A 25,594-nucleotide genomic window follows, 5' to 3' on the forward strand; every position below is an offset into this window, starting at 1 on the left:
TTTATCACTATTTATTTTGCATATCAGAGAAGAAAAAGGGAATAATACCGAAAGTATATTATACGTTTATCACCCCCAGATCCATTGTGTAGAAACGTATGAACCGTAGGAGGGACATTCTCTGCATCCAATTTCCTCTAAAAATCTCTCCACTTGGTCACATTTCTCAGAATTCCAATCCGTTGCTAGGCGAAGTGACTCTTAGGTATTCTAAAAGATGAAAAGGAAGCACACACACATTATACCTATATATATATATATATATAAGGGGACGAAAAAACGGTATTCAAAGAAATAGGTTTCTTTCCTATATAGTATAAAAAATATATAAAAAGGTACGGTACGGGCCTCCGCACTACACTTTCTCGCTCGAATTTCTTGAACTGAAAAATGAAATGAAATCATTCAGTTCAAAGTATGACGATTACGGCCGTTAGGCTAAGGGACATAGGTGATTAAGATAAGTGAATGGTGACGGAATAATCGGCGGAATGAGAATGTGAAAGGACCTGAAAATGCTTTTCACACTTTTTTCGACCAAGTGTCCACACCAGGAATCGAACCCGGGACTGTTCGCAGCGAGACTACGCGGGGCCGTTCGTGTTCTTGTCTTCATAGTACAAGAAAGACATAATGCTTGTTTAGCTCCCAGAATAGTCAATAAAACCAGAAAAGTAGACTCCGGCAATAAATAAATAAAGTATTTGTTGCATGAAAATGTACGAACAAACAAAATGGAAAGAGGAACACATCCGTTGTTAAAGCAAACACTGCTCCAAGCATCTATGTGTGAAAATTATTTAAAAAAGAATTTCCACGGGAAATATTTTCGCTCATGGATATGACAGTTGGGCAGAAATTGAAGCTGATCTGTGCAGACGAGGGAGACGCTGCAGAAAAATTGAATGAAACCGGTCCAGAGGAAGGCACCGTAATAGAATTAACAAGTACCTGCGTTTGTGGGTAGCTCATTTTTTGACCGGCTGTGAAGCTAATTTGATTATCGAATACTCCTACAATTTTATTCACAATTTTTGATGGTGGCAACACTGGAAATTACAAAGGCGAAATATATGCTAAACAGAACTGACGAAACGATATACGTACTAGAATTTAAAAGAAAAAAAAATCCACTGAATGACAGCTTACAAAACCAACCACATAGAGTGCAGAAATTGTCAGTACAATTTTTAGTGATCTTACGATTTTTCTACCTTTTAAAAAATGAAAACTACTTTCTAAGTGCAAAGAGCGACAATAGAATGGGAATACTGTGGATGAAATTCACTAAAAAAAACTGCTATGTTATCAACGGAAATACTGCAATAAGATCTTAATTAAAAATATTAGCATAAAATAAACTATGAATTTAAAGTTGATGCACTTCAGGATCATACGTGCTTTTGCAATGTTCATTTAAATGTATTGCTGTGCCAAGTAAAACTGTATTCTTCGTAATTTGAATTTTTCCTTCTTTTCTTTTCTTTTTTTTTTTTTACATCAAATGAAGCCATAGCTTTCAAACATACGAGTTTCAATAAATATATAACTTCGTGTCTCTATTATTTTTAAATCGGTTTCACATTCCAAGGCCACGTTCTTTGGGCTTAACAAAACATTATAGGTGTGCATAATAAAATTAGACTATTTGCAAAAATATTTTAGAGTCATTAATTTATCCAAAATATACATTATTCAACTTGGTCCTGATATCGATTTCCGGTGGTTTCTAATGATTTATTTTTGTATCTAGATCCAAAGGGTTAGAACGCTGACCACGTTATATTCAGATCATTTTGTTGTTGTTGTTGTTGTTTATTTAACATCCAACGATTACGCTCCGAGGCTAAGGGAACAAGTGATGATAATAATGAGTGAAATTGTGGAATAAGAAAGTGGAAGGAAGTGGGAAAACCACGAATAAACCAAAGCACATGGTGTTTGACCACCACGAAGCACACTTCTTCAGCTAGCTTTGACTTACACATAGGCTCTTCACAGTCTACAAAGCCACATTTTTTATTTATTAAAAAAACAGCTTTAATTATTATTATTATTGTTGTTATTACGTCTTCTTTAAACTCATATTACGTAGTACACCACTCAATTGTGTGTTGCCATTTCTCGTTCACCTAGTGGAATCACTATCATAAAATTTTCCTTCACAACAAGGAATAGAGCTGTATTATTTAAACCATTCTTGCCTCTTTTATGACTTTTTTATTCAAACAGTTTAAGGTGGAAATAAAACATGAAATATGCGTTCAAAAATTTACGGTTCGTTGCTAGAAGAGAGACGTGCTTCTGTGGGCTAAACTGGTATGTTACTGCACAGCAAAATAATAGTGGAAAAACATGAATATTAACAGTGAGAGAATAAAATGTAATTCAATTGATATGTGTATTGTATATACACGTAGAGGATCCAGATTAACATGTAAACTTTTAAATATATATTTTATTACGTTGTTTTTCTTCCGAACTGGTATCAGTATGGCTTACTTTTATGAATTTTGTACAGACATACCATAATGAGTTCAACCGTAGTGCGAAAATAATGTCTTGCGTTACATACTTAGATATGTATGGAACATCATTGAATCATAGGAAATATGGTGGGCAAACACTGGGTTCTCTCGGGGCTCTCCCGTTTCCTCCCACTTTCTTCGTTTCAGCATTTCATATTCGCATCATCCACACGGCATAACTCTGGGACGTAAACTGAAAAGTATTTCATTTCATTTTGAACCACAATAAACCTAAGCACAATCAATATTAGTTTAAATTAACTGGAGTAAATGTGCTCATCCTTGACTAAATGGCTAGAGGGTATTCTCTTTGTGTGCGCGGTCCCGCGTTTGATCTCTGGTGGAGGCAAAAATTACATCGCAGAAATCCGTGTAATGGTATGAATCCCGTCTTACATAGTAGACACTGTGCAATGCATTTTCATTGCTGGAAAGATCTATCAAATTCTAATTAATCAATGCTGAGTTTCAATTTTGTTCTTTGTCCTTATTGAACACCTAGGTTACGAAGGACATTACCCACTGTTAATGTGAGCTCCGAACTAAGGCCAGAGTTTGAATCTGCTGCTGGTAGGTGTACAGAACATTATGTCAAATCAACTCTCACAGTATTGTGGTAGTACTGTATAATCGTCAGTGCTATTGCTACTATTAGACATTATTGTCACTATTGACCGCTCCCCACAGTACATTTTTGCCTCCAAGAGAGCTGTATTACATCGGTCATGCCTAGATAGTAATTCACAATGTTGGTGTAACCTGTGTAATGAAAATTAACTTTCAAGACGTATGTCCCTAGGACGATTGTTATTAAAGGAAATGGTGGCATTAGCAACAATGCACACACACACACACACACACACACACGCAAAAAAAAGAAATGTGGCATTTAGAATTTATTCCACGTAGTACATTACAACAGCATGTTTCTACGTCTATCCAAACTAGTTTTCCTCTTATTTTAAGTAGAATTTTCTTTTATTTGAATATAACACACCATCATATTTGAGCTCCCTTGCGGTTATATGCTTAGCGTAGGCATCCTCGGTGCAGGAGACCTGGGTTCGATTTCCAGTGGGTGCTCGTGTGGTTCGGATTCCAACCTAAGCCGTATGTCTGTCTCATATAGTGTTGATGCTGAAAGGGACGGTCAAGTCCAATTCAACCAAACGATCATAATGTTTTCCAATCTGTGAATACATTGTTATTGAGAAAGAAACGAAATTACATATTTCAAATTAACGTCCCACGTTTTGCCCTTTAGGCTAAGGGATACGATGATTAAAACAAGTGAATGATAATAGAAGAATTAGTAGAATGAGAAATTCGGAAGAAACGGAAGTACCCTCGAGAAAATCAATGGACACGATAGTCTCCACCATAAACTCACTTGGAAGAGAATCGAACCAGGGACCCTACGCACCAGAGGTAAGCACTCTATCACTGAGTCACCGTGCCTCCCATTGTTATTGAAAGTTGGTTGGTTGCATTTGAATTTAGCCCTTCATTCGACTGCGAGACTATACGAGACGTGGACTTAAAGCTTAAAATGAGCAATAGTGAATCTTAGATAGGAAGGCTAAGGGAAAATTACTAAATATATTGAACCATGGATAGGCTTATGGAAACTTAACTATGCATTTCGAAGTTATGACTTGATTGTGCACAGCGTTATTGGCACAAAATAAGTCCTGTTGTACCAGGTACTATTTCTTTCATTTGAATTACATTCTATAAATCCATTTTCTTATATCACCAACAATAAATAAAGAAATAACTAATTTTTTAAAGACAAAGAGGCTGCCTTAAAACCAATAAGTTTCTTCTACTTCAAAACTCATGTGTGGACTCACCAAGCAGAGCAAAAGTGATTGTAAAATATTTGTTTTGGTAATACACACACACACACACACACACACACACACACACACATATATATATATATATATATATATATATATATATATATATATATATATATATAAGCAATAACAGAATACAACAGCATCCTTCTCAAAGTAATCACAAAAGCAAAAAATATATATGGCAGGGGCTAGAAATATATGTAAACATTGAACAGGAGAAAAATGGGACAAGAGATCGGTACCAAGGAGTATAAACTTTGTGCATTAAACTGGGCATCTGTCGGTATAAGACGTCTCGCACCACTTCCCATCTGTCGCATCCAATTCACTCTTCCAACATCTCTCAGAGTCTAGCATGCATCACTGTTTGTGTTCCCCGCTTCGCTCGACAATTGTCTACCCGCGGCCATCCCACTTTTCCTTCTATTAGATTACCTTGTTCCCTCACGGAATGAATAAAAAGCGTCTCTTACCTTTTCTCCAGGGAGCACCAGCCACAGTAAGGATCTCTCGCTTCCAAACACGCTGAGCAGTTGGTATAGGTGCTACAGTGTTCCACCTTCACTTTGCTGACCTGCAACGAGACAAATTGAAAAGGAAATAAAATAGCTGAAAAAAAGAAAAAAAAAAACTTTCTACTTTTCTTCGACAATTTAGAATAGTGTCTAATACTTTGTTGTACGATACAACTAGGTAAATAATCCTGCCATATGGAAATTGCATCGTACCAAGAAAAGAACACAATTTGACACAAAGCACAGAAATTGTTGTAATGCTGCACTCGAAACTATGGCGATAATTGAACAATTTTTAACATGTTCTGTAGTTCACTCTTTTGGAATTTAACAGTGGCGGATCTACAGGGTAAAAACTGGGGGTGCAGTCAGAACCCAGACTATGATAGGTACACTATAATTTTACTATAAACTTTCAAAAATATATAAATAATAGCTTAAATTATTTTTGTCGCTCAAAACAACTTGGGGGCTTAGTGCACGGCTACTCAAAGCGTTCGCAACGCATTTTTTATAGCTCATGCATACACTTGGAATAAGCTGACCATGTATTTCAATGTATATGGCTAATCGCTACGCACTGCAAACGCGAAAGCAATAAAAATGCGCAGAATAGGTCGGTTCGAGCGTATTTGGTGTGTTCCGAAACAATAGACCGCCTGCTGTTTCGGAATCAGTAAAAGATGTCTAAAGGAAGGAAAAAAATAAAGACGTGTTGCCAGGCTATGAGATTTTAGGAAGACCGTGTCTTCTCACAAGAAACCAACTGAAGTAAGTCATTCTGATTCTACCCTTCCGGCGCGGAAAATATAATAAAAGACCTGGAAACCCTGACTACCTCACAGTATGATTTATAACTCTGGCGAAAGTAAAATTACCGAGTAGCCACCTATTTCGCATTTGCTGAGTGGGGTAACGCATTGAAAACGCATCTTCGTTGAGCCATAGCCTTAGGCTACCCGATCCCGGGTTAGATCCGCCACTGGAATTTAACGTCGTGCAATTATGCAGCGAGGCTAAGGGGACAATGGAGATAAGATGTATGATAATCAGGGGTAAAGGTGGGTATGAAAAGGTAGGGGGATGCATGACGTCACGCCGTCCCCCGTGCCTATCTTTGCCAATTGTAATTATCTTAGAAAGTGGGAGACGCCACAGATATTTTCGGGAAGTGAGGGGACGGCGTTTCCCCGCGTTCCCCTGCACTTTTATCCCTGATGATAATATTGGAATGACGAAAGTGGGAGAATACGGGAGAACCTCGGGTAAACTCACACACACACATGGTGTTTGTTTCTGTAGATCATGTATTTCGTTCCGGTATTTGTATAGTTACTATACCAAACACATGTTGTATCTTAGTTTTAGTTATTCGGCGTGGTTGAGTCGTATTCGCTCCCTACTAGAGAACTCTCGTGGTTAGATCTCACGTTAAGCTGTAGATTGACGTCCCATATAGCCACGGTGCTGAACGGGACGCCAAACTCCGAATCAACCAACCAATCTTATTTTTTTTTTAAAGTTTAGTTAAAAATGTCTCTACTATTTAATTTGTATATTTCTAATTAATAAGTAACGAAATTAATGGGGAAAATAAGTCTTATTTCTTGTAGGTATATTGAACCACTTGAGGATTTTTTTTTTGTGCAAAAATGTAACTTTTCTAGTAATTAATAAAACTAATTACAAGTAATTTTCTTTCAACTTTCCCTTGAAGGTAGATTGAATCACTTCATTCATCCTTCATGTCGCCTGATAATCAATAATTTCATTACACCTTCAAAAATATGTCTCCAATGGAATAGAACATGAATCAACCTAGAAGTAGTGTTTTGATGACAGGGCTAATTAACTCATAAACTGAAGCTGCATTCCATGCTCATAAAGTAATAATACTTATGCGCCAACAAACTAACAGTCACCTACGCCGTAACTATCAACAACATTATCGCTATGTAGCTAATGCTACACCGTGTGACTCTGATACTATCAACAACAGCAATTTTCATCTATAATAATAGTACCTCAGCCTAATGTTTCTAATCAAGTGGTATGAGCATAATTCTGTTAGCATACGCTTGCATGATCTACGGTCAAATAACTATTCGGCACGCACGAATTGTCTGGGCGAGGACAAATATCTTATGCAATTTGGTGACACAAAACACAAAATAAAATAGAGAAAACTTTTTTAGCATTCCATTTGAAGCAAATAATTCCCCGCACCATGTCTACAAATTGGGCTACTATATCGTGACATGAATCACATGCGATATGCAAATTTTTAAATATGCATGTCCACAAATGACGGTGATTTTACGTGTGCTGAATCTTCTGTACTAATAAAATAAGAAGGTACTTTGGAACTTTCGATCAAAGATACGCGTCCAAGTTGTTGATGTCAAATATCACGAACTTGAGAAAACATGATGAATTTGCATGCAGTATATTCTAGTGAGTTATAAAAAAATGGGAGTGTGTCCTTTGGAAAAAATAGTATTTTTATTTTCTATCTTGCTAACAGCACAGAAAATAATTGTATTATTTTGTGTAACTAAAATCTGTAAGCAAAACAAGAAATTCATATTATTCAAAACATAATTTAATTATTTACTGTAATATGCACATTGACAGAATTGAGATTTCTACATGTAAAATACTAACAATTAGAAACGGAAATATTTGATATTTATTTTTAAGGAAACTGTCTACTTAGAAATTATGAATTATCATGATAAAAAGAAAAAAACGTACATAGACAATGATTTCCACTATCTGCGGACGAGTTCCTTCATGAACATATGGTTAGCATGTGTGTCTTTAGGACAAGATACACGAGTTTGATTCCCAAAGGGAACTAATGCGATTTGAATTTTACATTAAGCTGTGTAGGTCAACGTTTGATGTAGGCTCGCTGTTGAAACAGACATTAAGAATAACACAACCCACTATCTTCATAAAACATGATACTTCAATTTTGTATTAATATGTGGTTCATAAGAACCACAACAACCCGCGATGATTTAATTTAGTTTTTATTAGTTGATCAACTTTTTTATACAAAAGATAAACAGCATATTAAATCAGATTCCAGTAGGGGAGACCGTGAGAGTCTATTTTAACTTAAAGCTTATATGACTTGTACACTTCAACTCTGAAACTACACAAACCGCAAAAGTAACACTACATTTTTCTACTAATATGCATTTTGGGAAGAAAGAGCGTTTATCAACCCTTATAATGAATATAATAAAGAGCAAACCTCATAAATTAATTATTCACATTCTGGAAATAGTATTTGCAATAATTTGATGGCGGAAATGCTACTCAATGAGTGGTGCCGATTTATGTATAAGTTTGGAAGGGGTGGTTTAAGGTATCTGTGTTTCGCTGTCATATATCCAAGAAAATATCTACTCAAAGATGTCCAGAGCCTGGTATGGCCAAAGCAAACTTTTGAGGGTCTCAGCCTCCTTGTATCCTGGTCCCTCAGGATTGGCGTCCATCTTACTGACAGTGGTAACAAGTAACTGATGAGAATTGTTAATTCCTGGCTAAGAAATATTTTTTTTAATAAAAAGTACACTACATACATATTTTTTAGTATTTTACAATGCAACATAGGGAATAACTAGTAATTATTGGACACGAAAAGAGGAACATGAAACAGAAAACAAAGAGAAGAAGACGTTCACTTAAAATAAATGCAACCGCTAATCATCCAAAAGTCTAAAAATCAAAGTTAACACTAGTGTTGAACAGAAAGTTTCGCCACTTTGTAGGGGAAAACTTTAGAAGAAGAAAGAAAAGGTTCTTTCGTTCGTCGAACAAAGTAGCGACTCATTCAGTTTGGCGGCGTACATCGATCGTTTGGTTTGAACACAAGATCACGAGGAATTATTTTTAAGTCGAATGTAGTTGAACACACAAACGTCTGGAAACTTTCAAGAGTTTGTGGCATTCCGCCAGCGGCCGAGGTCCATGCTACTTCCTCCTTATATATATATACTAAATTCTTCGTTTATGATTAAAAAAAAAAAAAAATCTCCAAAGCATCTCTCCTCAACACTTTTGCATAACCTCTGTACCTCTTAATTAGATGAGACATGCCATATACATTTAGGTCCTCATGAAGAAATTATATTTCCTCTTTCTTATTTATTACATGAAAGTTTAAAAAAAAGAGAAAAATAAATAAAAGAACACAAATATATACTTTGAAATTGAGCGAGAAAATAATTAAAAGTTTTTTGATCCCTAGTTTTTGAATAAAGGATTTACCAGAGATAATCAGATGAGCAACCCTATTTAGACAGTAGTATGCAGTTTTCACATATTCGATAAAATTGCCGTAAAGATGGCATTAAGGGTGGGACACAATCGATAGCGTGTGAGCTAGGCGATTGAAGCCACGCGTGTGACGTGACATTGCCATGTGCTAGAAATGTGGCTAGGCAGACGTGAATGAATGGTGAACCGTTTCTTTCTTAAATAAGCGGACCTGACTGTGTACAAAGATATGGCAACACCGCATCCTCCTCATTTGCTAACAGCATTTAAGGGAAGTCGAAACGCCACCTTTGCACGCTGTCCCTTAGCATAGTGTGAATCTACCCAGTATTATTGTAAGTAAATTTAAACTTAGTAAATGTATTTAAAACAAGTTGAGAATGCTCCAGGAGCATTGTCAGAATGAACTTAAAAAGAATGGCGAGATTAAGTGGGAAGAATAACTATGATTGTTCCTGTATGTAAAAGTAAATATTTTTATCCACACCTTGTTCTGTTTCTCGCAAAAATTCGCAAAATATTATTTCTCTATGACTTACAGTTCGGGAGATATAGCTCCTTAAATCTCCCGAAATTCGAACCTCTTGGTCAGTATGTGGGGAACTGTGGCCAGCTGGCCAGTAGCCAGTTGATCAGTGGCCACCGGTTACTATTGGTACCAACATGTTCACCACCCTCTTAGGTATTAATCAATACCAATATGATCTCTCGTAACTTATGGTTCCCGAGATATGACTCATTAAATTATCTGGAAATCGGCCATTTTTGGCCAATATCACGGGAACGGTAAGTCATAGAGAGATGATATTGGTTTTAATCAATACCTAACAGGATGGTAAACATTTTGGTATCGATATTAATTGATGGCCACTGGCCAAACCAATGGCCAGTTGGACAGTGACTACTAGTTGCTATTTGATATCAAAATATTTACCATTCTCTTAGGTATTGATTAACACCAATATGATCTCTTTAAAACTTACGGTTCCCGAGATATCGCTCCTTAAATATCTGGAAATCAGCCATTTTTTGGCCAATATCTCGGGAACGGTAAGAGTGACGCGAAAAATTTAATCACTTCGCCATATAAGTTTTGATGCTCTATCGAATGCAGGGTTCAAAACTGAAAAACTCGAAAATAACAGACATATAGATAGACAATTCAGTAACAAACATTTTAAGTTCGTTGAAAATACTGGAACAGTTAAGGTTTTCAGAATTAATATTTTTTTTTCTGGTCGTAGTTCTAATCAGTGGCTGTTATTGTTTACTTTTACAGTAATACTTTCTATGAGACAATTCTAAGCTATTTTAGCATGTGCTTAGCCGTAGAAAAAGAAGTGGTTTTATTCAGAGTTATATGGATAAAAAAGAGTTCGCTTTTAATACATCCCTAATCTGTGAATGTATAATCATTTGATAATTTATTTCGATGTCTAACAAATTTGCACTTGTGCCTAAGAGAGCACAGTTTTATATTTTTAAATGTAGTTTTATGTCGTGTGTTGCTGCTGTAGTTGAAATTTTACCCTCTTTGTAAAATATTGTTTCGTATGTCTGGAATACATGTCCACTGTTCTATTACAGAACACATTCCATTTTCGGCATGTCTACTACGTTTAAGATTGGCTACTAATAAATGTTGGTTTCTAATTACGAGAAAATTCACACATTTCTTAAGAATAAAATTACAAACTCCACAGACAGCAGTATCAAATTGGCATGATTCTTTGGCTATTTTTACGTATTCCATTCACCCGTTAGTTTTTAATCCGAATTCATCTCGTGCCAGCTTTGGATTAAACGCACATATCATCCAACAATATGAATATATGAATGAACGTAAGACAAATGAACAACTGGTAGAAACATCAGAAACTTCAAACCGACATGACAGTAGTTATGACGCGAGATCTTATCTTACCCTTCGTATGTCCATTCATTAGTGGCGAGGGGAAAAAATGCAGTTATTGACCTACGGCAGAGTTTTGTAGTTGTGCGTTGACTGTTTGGGTACTCATCATTACATTACATTACATTACATTTCTGGTTTCTACAGAGCAGGTTATAGTCTTTATAACTGGCTGGAATCATAACGTTGACACGGCACAATCACTCAGCGTCTGACAGGTCTACATTTCCTTGCCCCCCTTCTCCACGCTCTTGGAAGAAAATGCCTCCAAACCAGAAAGTCTTTCTTTGTGTAGACCCATTCGAGAATTAATTACTTGTAGCGGACACAGCCTTTTGCTTGCAGGACCACCGTGGTGGATACGAAGCTCATAATGCCGGGTTGCCAGAATGAACAGAGGAATAGACGACCGATATGGTGAACGAGACTGCTGTGCTATGGAAAAAAGCAAACCAGCACACATGCAGTCTTAAAGAGACACCACGCTACTCTGTACCAAAGCGCATCATCTACTGCTATATTTAATCAGACCACCAAGCGAGTTCCTTTTTATGCGGAAGGATTTCCTGGATTAAGAATGCTGAGGTACTGTGCAGTTCTATCAGATATTTTCAACACAAAAATAGAAAGAAGAGAATGAATTTCGCACCCATTCCTTGTTTCTGTGCACTAGTGTGAATCCATACTGTTACAACCATAGCAAAATAATATGTATGTGGAGCAGCTGCACGATATTACACCATTCAATAGGAATCGCAAGTTGGAAACCATACATGATATGCTAAGCCAAATTTCATGTGGGGAAGCTCTGGGTGTTACATATTTCTCAACTGTTTTTTTTTTTTTTTTTTAAGTTATGACTGCATAATAAACGATCTTTATGCGTTAATTATGATTAACCTACATTCGATTTAAAAGAAGAAAAAAAGTCTTAAAAATTGTGGGCCACTGTGATTCCCTTTGTGCACAACGTCGTGATTTCAATAGCAAGCAACTACGAACTTCGTGGTGGTGAACGAAATTAAATGATGTTACATTCATGGACGGCCACAGAGGGGGGCAAGAGGGGGCAATTACCACTTTAGTGTGTTGCATAATTACCACTGTCCTAACATAATTACCACTTTAGTTTGTTATTTAAACACCAATGGTCCAATGTTGCGGTTAACTGGTGTTACCAGCTTGACACAGACCCGACATTGAGGGGTAGGGGTGGTGTTAAAGAAGTAGGTAAATTGAAGAAGGAACGCCGAAATAGGAACAGCACTACGGTACAGAAATAGGAAGACCTCTTTAAATATACTACTCTTTGTTAGTAATACATCACAGTTCACTTGGCGACCGCAAACCATTAAAAGTACTGATACCTACTATTCAACCAAGTGGGAGAAGTTTGTATGGTGCTTGACCCTTTTTGAGAGAAAACATATCACGCAGAAGAGAACGCCACAGTACTTGTTTCAAACTGAACTGAATTTGCGCTTCATCTCAACACCTGTACTTTTCGGCACAACTTCACTTAGTAAACAACTCTTAAACAAATTACGTACGAAAACATGAATGAGTCTCAACCACATTAAGAAACACGGTAGTCCCAGTTCTAGTACCTACCCCCCCCCCAAAAAAAAAAGAAAAACGCTCGCTGATACTTCGCTTCTCTAACAGCACAATTACATAGCAGGCATATGTCTATCATGTTCCCTCAGGTACATGGGAATGTGTCCAGCACCTCTGAGATAGAAATCACATAGATGGCAAATGATTGTCACAGTCAATGTCCGCCCCTAGGCACATGCCTGAGATGTGCCTGGGGAACGTTCCTAGTATGTTCTAGTTATGTTCCCTATGCCGTAATCGTCAATGAACCACAGAATTATTCCCCCAAAATATGTTAAATCGCCTAAGTGCGTAATGTGTTTACATTAGGTGAGTCTAAACAGCACTTTAAACAAGTAAAAAATGTAGGACTAGCCTAGAATACGCACGAACCCCCAACCTTTGGATTACTAGCCGCGTACTCTACCGACTTGGCCACGGAGGCGATGAAGACGAGGCTGGTTGTAGAAGAATAAATTGTTGAGGTTTTTTGAATTTGGCTAATCAGAGTGCTTCTTTAACCGCGTATATTCGACGATAACCGTTTGGATCAGATAAAATCTATTCGCCATGTAATTTTATAACAAAATGACGAGTGTCTATTTACTTTATTTCATGGTTCTTCCATATTCACTTTCAAATGATCGGCGACATTTGCCATCTAATAAAATTGATGCGTTTGTTGCTTCTAGTACACAATCTTTTAGAAAAAGAAGCAACAAATGCATCAAATGAGGGAGATGAATTTAGAACACACATGACTGTTAGAGTGCAAAACTGAACCAGGTATATAAATGCTATATTTGTGGTACATAGTTGCAAATATCAATTATGTGTAACAAACACCTAAAACTGTAGGTAGCTGAAGTACATACTTAGCACATGAACATCATATGTGCCAAAGCTGGGAGGCCTAAATGGCAGATGTCTAGCACATCCTGTGCTGTTAGTATTATTTCTTTTCTTTCCTTACTTGTTTTTGGGAAAGATACTTTGTATCCACCCTGTATATTCACTGTAAGAAGTATGAATAATTTATACGAGCATTCACTTAAAAAATAATCAAAATTAAAATATAAATTTATCTAACTCTACATCCTAGGAAACTCTAGAAATTTCAAATGATGTTCCTGTCCTGAGAAATAAGGTATGCTCTGGGAAGGTGTATATATATATATATATATATATATATATATATATATATATATATATATATATATATATATATATATACAAGACGTTCATCGATTATTTCATGATAATAAGTGAAAACTTTTGAGACTGTAATCTACTGGTTATAGTGCTGAACTTACGTTCGCATGGTGCCGGTTGGGTTTCCTGCTGGTGCACAACAATTTTCGGCGTCCACTCAATGACAAACTCAGGAGTCAACGTAAATAAAGCCGTGATAGTCACTAGCTCCGGAAAGCTAGTGATACATGTGTTAGCGGCAGGGCGATACGAGGCACTATCTACTTAGTCGTTGCTCTGCTGGACGTATAGGTCGCTAGACAGTGATGGAGCAGACGTAGGCCCGCGAAGGACTGCCAGTGCCACTGAGGATCATTGAGTGAACACTGACAATTTTTTGGCTCCATCAGAAATGAATCTGGAACGAACACCCCAAACCAAACGTTTGGCTTTACGAGAACATTGACTAGCGTTTATTATAAACATACCACATTGACTTGACACCCAGCCTTCCGTTTCATGCGCTGCTATCGGCTGAAGGAATTCCACTCACTTTCGCTAAGGCTCTCTCGCTTAGCAGCTGCTGAGCCCTTATTGGCTCAACGCGTGGGTGTGTCGGGGTGTGAGCTTTAGTTTGCATTTTTGCCATGGCTCAAGACATTTTGGCAGCACAATAGTACACGAATCTCTTTAATATTCATCATTACAATATGTGATGTTTTCAACATTTTTTTCCTGGAGTTAAAATATATGGATCAGAAAACCCCATTTACTAGAATAAGCAGAGAGATATTATTTCATATGGTTAAAATGGACGCTGAAAATATAACATATTTCCTTGTTTATTTTGCCATTCAAAGAGAATGCAATGCAAACTCGATTCAAAGCTTCTGCTATTTGACTTGTTAAGTACACACAGCGAATGAAGGTGCAACCTAACACGAGCCTTCACGTTGAAATGATCTACAGTATAACGAACCAAGGCAAAGCAATATTCAGCTTTGAACAATATGTTAATTAAATCAATCAATCAATCAATATATATATATATATATATATATATATATATATATATATATATATATATATATATGGGCTTCAATCTTGGTTTACACTGGATAAAACGGCAAACTATGGTTTAGCCCCTCCCTTGATCATGTCTTGGATCCGCCACTATATATATATATATATATATATATATATATATATATATATATATATATATATATATATATATATATAGATAGATAGATAGATAGATAGATAGATAGATAGATAGATATAGATTACTTCAAATTTTACTGATAAATCAATGTATTCAGGATTTTCTATTTCCATACATTGGATGTTTGAAAAAAAATATATTGTTTGGCACCTTTTCGTAGTAGGATATATATAAAGTTAAACGCGATATAATTAACACACGTACTTTAATTGTAAAATGAGCGAATAGTGATAGAGAAGACTAGAATATTATTTGCATATAAATTAGCTTTTAGTGTAATTTGTCTTTCCGTGTCTCAAGTAACAGAAAAGCTATTTCAAATTATGCATTCTTAATTTGCATTACTCTCTAGCGGTTTATAATTCGAAATGCAACTGTAGTTATTTCTGATAAAATATGAACGTTTAATTTTCTGCAAAACAAATACATTGTCTGTGTTAAAATATACCACTATTGTTTTTTATTATTATGTTTTGCTAACAGCACAGGCATAACCCAGAAAGTCAATTGGAGGTATGAAGTAAAGAGCTCTTCAATCTATCAAACAGCTCCATGACAAATACCAAATAGCGCTACTGTAATATCTTAAAGGAAGGTTTCTCAACCTCGGAGTCGTGACCCCTAGTGGAGTCGCGATGATAAGCAGAAGAGTGATCGGAATATTTTTATTTTTATACATACTGTTAAGAACAACAAAATACAGGTCTACTAAAAATTTTTAACGCTTTTTTTATCATATCACCCAAAATTAACGGAGTTATGAAATTTAAAAAAAAAAATTCAAACGGCCTCCATTTTGAAATAGTATGTTGGATCGGATTCGGTATTTGCAATATGAATGAACTGACCAAATTTGGTTTTAATCCACTCGCTTTTAGGGAAATTACTGTATCCACTATATACAAGAAATGGATTCTACTGTTATAGAAATGGATATCGTGAGATCTTTGCAATAAGTGTATTAAAAATCCCATACAACCTTATTACAAATCAGAAATTATAAGGGAGTCGCTGGCAAGAAGATGTGATAAAGTGTGGGTCGTGATAGGAATTAAGTTGAGAACCACTGGCTTAGAGTTATACAAGTTATACTAGCAGCGCCATCTTTTGTTCACTAGTTGAATAAGCTAAAATAGTGTTAATTCTTTAGTTGGATACAAAAATGAACGCTGTGCGTCTGGTTGTTTACATTCACTTAATTATGTTAATTTACTGAGATGAGTGAAAAGCTAATTCATTTGGAAGTATAACATTTGAAAAGCATATCTTTACTGAACATCTTCAATTTTCCATATTGCTGTCAATGCTCTTAAAATTATGTTTTAACTCATTTCATTTTAGGCATACCTAACTGTTTTCCGCAAAATTTAACATCGCCTTAGATTTTAAGTAAAGCCAATACTGTGGAAAGAGTAAAATCTATTTACCTGTTTGTACCTACTGGTGTACACGATGTTGTAAACAAGTATGCACTAAATTAACACCAAACTATATACGTTAAAAACGAACGATAATAACAAATTATTTCTACATAGTTGTTGTTGTTGCAGACTCAAAGAATGTTTTCTCTTGATGCTTCTCGTAAAGTATTACAGCTAATTATTTCTTGTAAATATCATGAGATGAAACCTGCACTATTAGGCAAAGAAAAATAAAATCTTCTTTCTTTCAATCTTGATTGCTGAATGACATAAAGAGAAATGCTGTAGAATGCTGTCAGGCTGTCAATGTCCGTACCACCTTCACATCATAGAACAGGAGTTCAAAAGCATCATAACACATCGGAAGTTATGAGTTAGTTGAACAAAATAAATTCGAAAGACATCAAAGAAAACAATTACTTTACGCTCATCACGTACGAGGAAGTTACAGAAAAAGAGCTCCGACATTATATGAGCCAATGTCTGTTTATAGGGGGATAATTTAAAATAGTTTTTATTTTCTGGTTTGTATTAAACACCCGCACACACACAGAGACAAACAGACAGAGACAGAGACAGAGACAGACAGAGAGAGAGAGAGAGAGAGAGAATGAATTGGAAGTTATTCGCAATGAAAAAAAAACTCAACGTGCTAGAAAAAAATAGACTTCTACCTTATAAAAATGAAGAAAACAAAGAAAGCAAAATAAATAAATAAACTACTAGGATCTACTCTGAAAATATGTCCTGAAGTTTGAGATACAACTAAAAATCTCACAAATTCCATCTGCCTGATACTAAAGGGTCCACTTTTTAAAATGTTTCATTTAGTAAGGACAAAAAAAATCTATCGTGTTCACGAAATTATATAAAACAAATTTACAATTTCCACGGTATTATTTGCCGACAAACAGTTCGTATACCATCGATTGTTTTTCGGCATATCAGAAAAGTATAGCTACTCTAGAGTATGCTTCTAATAGATCCAACGTATGTTACATGTGGAAACTTGAAAACTAAAATATATAAACATCGACGTCTCAGCGTAATTTGGAATTTAAAGGGTACGGTAATTAGTAAAATCTTGAAAAAAAAAGAAAAAAAAAGAAATCTTACATGTAATGACCACACTATTTGGCTTCAAACTGGGACTCTGAAAATCAGATTTTGTTTAGAATTTGAATTCGAGGTTATATGTGGACAGGATTTACATCTGAACGAAAGATCTGAACCATCAGGGATACAATCTAATTTCTGGATGCAATGAAGCATTTGTGTAATAATCAATAGAGCACTCGTCAACTCGCATATTTGCCATAGGTAAGCACTATAAATCCGTGAGCTACCGATATGTTTCTTTTTTTTTATTTAACAACTAAATTTTAACGACATTTTAACAACTAACAACTAAATTGCCCTTACAGTAGTTAATGGGCAATGACAGGTTAGATGTTTTCTATAGTTGGATTATGTGTGATCATTGGCCAGCTACATCTACTCTGTTCCTAGCTTTCTAGACCAAAGATTTAGCACAGTATAGTTCAAGTAGCTCCCCTAAATGCCTCACGATGCTAGCTTATGAACGAGAACTCTGCGCTTCCACTGGAAATCAAACGGGGAATCATATGCGCCAACTATATAGATACATGGATTCACTACCTAGGTAGTTCTATTTTAATACAGGAATGAAATTAGGACAGCGCGGTACTTCAGGTGGTAGAGTGTTTACTTCTGGGTATAGAAGCCCCTGGTTCTACCCCAGGGACATACGAGATTCTGGTGGACATTGTGTATGCGAATTCTCTCTTTTCTACTTGATTTCCATTTCAAAATTATTTCATAATCATTCACTACCAATAATCATCCGTCTTTTTTTGACCTACAAACCATAATTGTGGGGCGTAAAACCATAAATTTTATTTTTCATTCAAAACAATGCTATTATTATTATTATTATTATTATTATTATTATTATTATTATTATTATTATTATTATTATTATTATTATTATTATTATTATTGATTCAATAAGAATAGCGTTGAAGGTAAAACCAGATTTTTCGAACTATTTACGGATCTTATACTCATTTTTAAATAATATTCAAAACACAAACAAGAGAAGAGCAATGATTAAACCTTTCTTTTTAACATAACCTATAAAGTCAAATATATTCTGTTAAATATCCAGACAGAAATACAAAAAGCATTTTGAAATACAAAGAGCAAAGGTAACTTAAGAAAATCTTTCTGTGAACTTTCCTAATTACTACCAAATTTAGTGTTCACTTTCTTCAAACTCAGCACACAGCGTTCATTCTAATAACGTTTGCACCACTTTCCAGATACGAAAAGGTTTTTGAAGTTAGAAAAAAAAGAAAGAAAGAAAGAAAAGCTCTTGAAATCTGCGAGCACGTACTGCAAAACACTTGCAAATAAGTTTGTTGTTCTTTCCAGTAAGTTAGGAAAAGTTTCCACAGTTCGCTTCACTTCCATGTTTATCTAGGAACAAATGGAAATGGACTTGGAAACGACTCCCGTTACGCTAATGACTGTGGCTCAAAATTCTGTTCACAAAAGCGTGTGAATAGTTAGGAGTTCCTGTTGCTCTGTTTGGTTTCTATGACGTTATCAGTGAATTGTTTTACATAGTCGATGGTTCAGTGGAGTGGATCTGGGAAATTTAGAATTTGTCTCTGGTTCAAAACTCTCAACTTGCCTGGCAGAAAACTCTCATTTCTCCAGAAAACTAAGGACAACATTTATTATCATAAAATAAAGTAATTCTCTCTGAAGATAATTTATTATATAATATCTTGATATTTAATACACACTTGAATAACTACTATTCTATATCTTTAAGAACACTTTTGTACAACTTCTGAAACAAAATATTCATTGAATGAAAAATTATATTTTAATAAACACTGCTCAAGACAGTAGACAGGATCACGCAAAATATTTCCAAGTGTGGGATGTGGATCGGTACCGTTAGTCACCGTTACTCCTTAAGATATTAACGAATTTACTCCATTAGCAAACTCGCCCGAGATAAATCGTTATAGCTGTTTATTGTAAAGGAAAAAGAAAAAAGAACATAATTCAGAAATTCCCCTATATGTATGGGATATGGGCTACAGATAACCACCGTTAAAGTCGACATTATTCATTGATACCTTAACGGATTAACTCCATTAATGAACTCGGTCGAAGTAATTACTTTAGTTATCTGTTGAAAAAAATAATAATTTAAAAAATTGTTTACATGTATGGGATATGGTTAATACGTTCACGAATTGACTTTATTAACGAACTCGGTCGAAGTAACTGCTTTAGCCATCTGTTGTAAAAAAATAAAATAAATAAAAATCTGCTTACATGTGTTTGATATGGGCTATAGATAATCACCGTTAAAGTCGCCTTCATCCGTTAATACCTTAATAGATTGATTCCATTGATGAACTTGATCGAGGTAATTGCCCTAGTTATCTGTTTCAGAAAACATAGTTAAAAAAGTCGATTATATGTATCGGATATGGGCCATAGACAGTCACGGTTATTTGTCGTTATCCGTTAATTCATTCATGGATCGACTCCATTAACGAATTTGGTAGATACAATTGCTCTAGCTATCTGTTGCGAAAACATAATTCAGAAATTCCATGATATATATGAGGTACGGAGTATACATAGCCACCGTTAAAATCGCCATTATCCGTTAATACGTTAACGGATTGATTCTATTAACGGACTCTGTCGAGATAATTCTCTAGCCATCTGTTGCAAAAACAGAATTTAAAAATTCGCTCATATGGATAGAATATGGGCTATAGAAGGAACTGTTAAATTCACCGTTATCCATTAATCTCGTAACGGATTTGCTCCGTTAACAAGGTTGGCTTGAGATAACTACTCTAGCCACAAAAAGATCGCATCCGTTCAAGAGTTATCGTCCGGAGTAATGGACGGACGTACATAATACCAACAAGTTTCATTGCATGATCCAAATAAAACTTTTAGACAGCCAGTTTTGCTGGTCTAATTGCTACTACGCTTGTCTTTCGTGCACGAGGTCCCGAGCTTGAGTCCTGAAAGGAAAATACCGAATAAGTTAGATTGGTTCCGATTCTTCTTTAAACTGTCTCTTCTTACAGTCTCGCTGATGATAAAAGACATACGATAACTTTTGAACATATGTAAAGATTTGATAATGTCTTTTACAATATCTAACTTTAACGCTGTCTATCCATATCCCATACAGGAAAATATTTTGCACGATTGTCTCTACTGTTTTTACCACAGTTAATTTATTTATTTGGATTCTGCTGTATTGAGCGTTCAATTCATACCCTTTAACAATGCTCTAATTGTCAAGCAAACTGCATGATGATGGTAGGCAAAGTAAAAAGAAAAAGTTAAAAACGTAAACAATTAAAGATTTTAACTAAGCATACTTTTAGCCTATATTGTACACTTATATGAAGGTTCTGACAGAAATAATAATAATAATATTAATAATAATAATAATAGATTAATTTAAAAAATACCAGCTTTTTTCTCGTAATTAAGGACGTTAAGACTTCAAATTAAATAATTCTGTCCCATGCAGCGCATAGCTCTCTCATCAGTAAGAGAACGATCAATGATTTTTATTTCAAGTCTGTTAGCGTCAATCATCTCTACATATCTACAACATAATAACATGTATCAATAAACAAATCAATTTAATTGAATATTGTGTCTCTGTGTGTGTGTTAGTGTATGATCTTAGTGAAAGCACTTCGTGATAATCGATAGACAGCATTGCAAGTTCAATTACTAAGTGTTCACTTGTCAGGAATCATGGATAAAACGAGATACAAACTAATTGTCATCTCCCGTGTTTACTTACTCTCTGAAAGGAATAATTATTATTATTTCAACGTAATACTAAAAAAATGGCTACTCAAAGCCTTGTATCACAACTATTAACATTTATTTTCATCTTTATACAGTGGTGGCTCTTGCAGAAAGTCGTTAAAAACTATAACGCTTTAACATTACAAGCCAAGGGAAGAAAATCTGTCTAGTATTCCGCTTCTTCTATAAAAAGAAAATAGTATACGGGGTGAGTATTGTTTCTTTAGCTTCTACACTGTTAAAAATGCTTTCTTAAATCTGAGAAACTGTTTCTTATCTGTACACCAAGAATATCTTTTCTTAGAAACGAGAATTTAAAACTCTCATTAATGAGAAATGAAGAAAAGCAGATGAGATTGTATAAAGCGAAACGAGAAAATATAGTGTTACTTTCCTTATGAATGAGAATTGCTAAATCTCATTTCTAAGAAAATACTGCCTCGGTGCACAGGTAAGAAACGATTTCTCAAATTTAAAAAATTATTTTTTTTACAGCGTAGTGATAAGTTTATTTAAAAAAATCAAATGTGACTTCCCCAAAAGAGCCGTCACTGGCCATTTATACATTCATACTTTTAAAAAAAAATGCAAACTAAATAACAGGTATTTAATAACATCATTGCATAAATTTCGAAATTTTGAATGCAGTCATGAATTATCATAGTAAACATATTCATAACATATGAATGATGAAAGCTCATAGACTGAAAGAAAACATTTAAAATTATTGCACTTTCCTGATGCTTTATAATAGAGCTAGCGATGAATTTTATTGTCATTCAGTGTGCAAGTGAAATAATCCATATTTCTAGCGCAAAGAAAAAAGTGTTAATTGTTATAGTTGCTTGTAACTTCTAGACTTCTATGAAGTCAATTTTTGATTATGCTGTTTTTCCGTTATTTTAAAAACTATAAAAAGAAAGGTGGGAAAAAGAGTTACACGTTACAATTTACAATTTCCAGTTTTGTCTGTTATCAATATTCATTATCTTCCTTTGCTTTTTTAAAAATAAAAAGTGAACCTACAGTATATCATTTAAAAGGACCAAACTTTTAAATTTATGAAATCATTATGTTTCATTGACTCCCATGAAGTCACGCGAAAGTATTATGAAAACAAAGCTGGCAAACATTTCTAATAATGGTTAGAATAAGGTTTCAAATATGGAATACTTTTCTGTATTTACTATTTCTAACCATTATTTGTCTTTTCTTTTCTTTCTTTTTTTCCTTTTTACACATTTCTTCCTTTACCCATTCTCAGATGAATTGGAAACGGAAATAATGGGATTAGGATACAAAGCTGAAATGAATGTTCAAATTGGACACCTAAAGGCATCTAAATCATATTAGTGTGTGTGTGCTTTATATCCTAGATTTTTTTTTTAATGTTTAAATACTATACAATTATTTTATCTTTTCAAGGATGTATGTTAGTAGCACTTTGCTTATTGGTATTTTATTACTACCGGTATTTTTCTGCTCTTACATGTATCCATTAGGTGCTGTGCACTGTTTACGAAGACTTCCGTTTCGATGTCTTAAATTTCAGAATTGATCGGAAAGTAACTTTTCCTCAGGCATGTATATGTAAGTCGTATCGTTTTAATATTTAATAACCTATTTAATTATTTATAACACTCAGAAAAAAAGTTTTTTAAATGAGAAAGGAGTAAGTGCTATTCCATATTTACACGTAACTTTCTCTACACCGTACGTTATTATTATTATTATTATTATTATTATTATTATTATTATTATTATTATTATTATTATTATTATTATTGCCAACGATTGTATCTAATTTTGTCAAGATAAAGCGCGGCCCCACACAATCATTTTCTAATACCGTCGTGACATTCCCAAATTCAGCCTACAAAAGGTAAAACTTGAAGTCGCGATACTGCTTCACATATTTCTGTTATCACATATACTTGCGGTATCTTTCTGTCTGGTTAATTCCTGGTTCATATTTCAGCAATGTTTGTCATTATCTTAATCTCCTCTTAAAGTGTAGATGAAGGAGATATTCCTATTCATTCTATTTCGTCTTGCGAGAGAGATATATTCAACATTCTTTGAATTATTCCCATCTCCATCTTCTACAATCAGCCCAATGAAAACTCAAATACTTGAGTTATTCTTAGATTTATTTATTTTACCAAAAATATTTCTGTTCACTATTTGTTTCATTAAGAAATTCTACGTACATAGACTTATGTAAATCTTAAACATTTTGCATGTTTCGCATTTCATATTTTACCTTCCACTATCCTCTTCAATAATCGTTTACCGTGTGTTTAATTAAATAATTAATCTTTTTAAAAGGAAGGTTATTGGTTTTATTTATGTTTTAATTTGTGATAAGTTTTCCTTTTCACTTGGAAACTAGATTATATATATTGAGGGGAATAGTCGCAAATATTCCCTAAAGACTAGAAGCATCTCTCGCCCCAAAGATTGCAAGTAGCAGAAATATGCCACACAGGAATTATTGTTTCACCTACATCGAAATGAGATAAGGATAATATTTAAGTTGCTAGGAGGGGTACAGGCTAAAACTGGAATAGGTCTACACTTTCGAGCCTATCAAATATGTGATAATGTTCATAGCTTAGTGGTTGGTATTTCCAGTTCCATAGTATTTCCAATTTAGTATCTGCAACAGCCATTGCGGAAAATAATGTGTCAAAGCAATAACCGTCACCAGGTTATAGAAGTAATTTTTGTGGACGCTCTGTATATTTCATAAAGCCAGTGATTATTTTTTCGATTTATACTTTATTTTGTGACGCAAATAAGTTCTTTCTTTGGTGGGAATTGCTCTTTTCCCACGCAACTGGACAAAGAAGTCTTTCATTGTTTTTCATATATATATATATATATATATATATATATATATATATATATATATATATATATATATATATATATATATATTTAAAACTGCTTTGTGGTGAGAACGTTTCAGTGAGCGACGAACCATTCAGTGTTTCTCCCTGACTTATTAATATGCAAAGTCTATATTCTACAATTATTTGGAACTGAATTAAGTACTTTCTTTAATCGTTTATGGAAATATTGCAGTAGATTAGAGCAGATCAGAGTAGACCAGGTGTTCAAGCGTCAGATCGTCGCCAGCCACATCCCTTTACCAGTTCATTATCTGAATGTTTCCACAGTCAAGTTATCGCAATGTCTCGTGCGTCGTGGCCAGTGGACAAAAATTAACATAAGTTCTTTTCCATATTCTGTTTGCATGTGCATACAGGTGATTTAACCTAAGTGCTTTTAACAATGAACTGCCAACATTGATTAATGGACCAATGCAGCTCGTATCTCAAACCTCTTGGTTCGGAGAGTGTTACTCCACGTTTCGAGGTAGCAACCACACACGTCGCGTCGAGCTTCAAGTATAACATTGTGCTAAGGGGCATAAGCTATTAGCCGGTGAAGGACGTTTTACGGCTAGCCCCAATCAATAAGCCCCAGGTTCATATACCTAGTACGATAGTTATAAACGCGCCCTCCAATATTAGCATTCCACTTTGAAGACTATTTAATTTTGCTCAAGACTCATGTCGACTCTTCAGGACTGTTTGGACCAGCAACTAGATTACTACGTGGGATTATCCCAGCGACACTTCAACCAGTGCTAATTCCCCAAGTGCATCAATGATGTGAGAAAAGTATTTATAGTGAAATCTCAATTATAATCTTCTGTATATATATATCAAAGTGTAAAGGGCTACAGTATAATGAAACGTAAAGTGTGATTTTAATAAAGCAAATAATTGTACATAATCAGTGTTAAGTGTTGTGATCGTTTCTCTTCGTTATTTTTCTTTTTAATAGTATTCTAATAAATAAGTATAGTGTCATTTAACCCAGTGTGCTTTCGTTGTGTGTGTGAGTGATGTCTGTGAGCGTTATGGTCTGGATGAACGTCTGATCGTCCGTGAGGTTTTCGAGACGAGACATCCGAACCTCTCGGCACCTAGTGCTCATCTAGTGATGGACAGTGGGAATATTCCCGGTGGGAAGGAATTTAAAAAATGTTGACAAAATGGTGGGACATGTGTCTTCTGGCAGTTACCCAACCTAATTTGTTTATAACATTTAATAATTTAATGGTTATATTATCAGTAGTAGAGT

At 34.9% G+C, this 25,594-nt stretch overlaps 1 protein-coding gene across 1 annotated transcript in view; it reads right to left on the reverse strand.

Annotated features, from left to right (window-relative positions):
• Window positions 1-25,594, reverse strand: part of PlexB (plexin B) — a 461,345-nt gene that overhangs the window by 209,034 nt on the left and 226,717 nt on the right. The window contains 1 exon segment of the mRNA XM_081761825.1: window positions 4,867-4,967. Within this exon segment, the coding sequence (XP_081617951.1) occupies window positions 4,867-4,967 (101 nt within the window).

Source organism: Thermobia domestica, chromosome 6 (genome assembly GCF_964235325.1).
Source record: "Thermobia domestica chromosome 6, izTheDome1.hap1.1, whole genome shotgun sequence".
In the NCBI taxonomy this organism is placed as follows: domain Eukaryota; kingdom Metazoa; phylum Arthropoda; class Insecta; order Zygentoma; family Lepismatidae; genus Thermobia; species Thermobia domestica.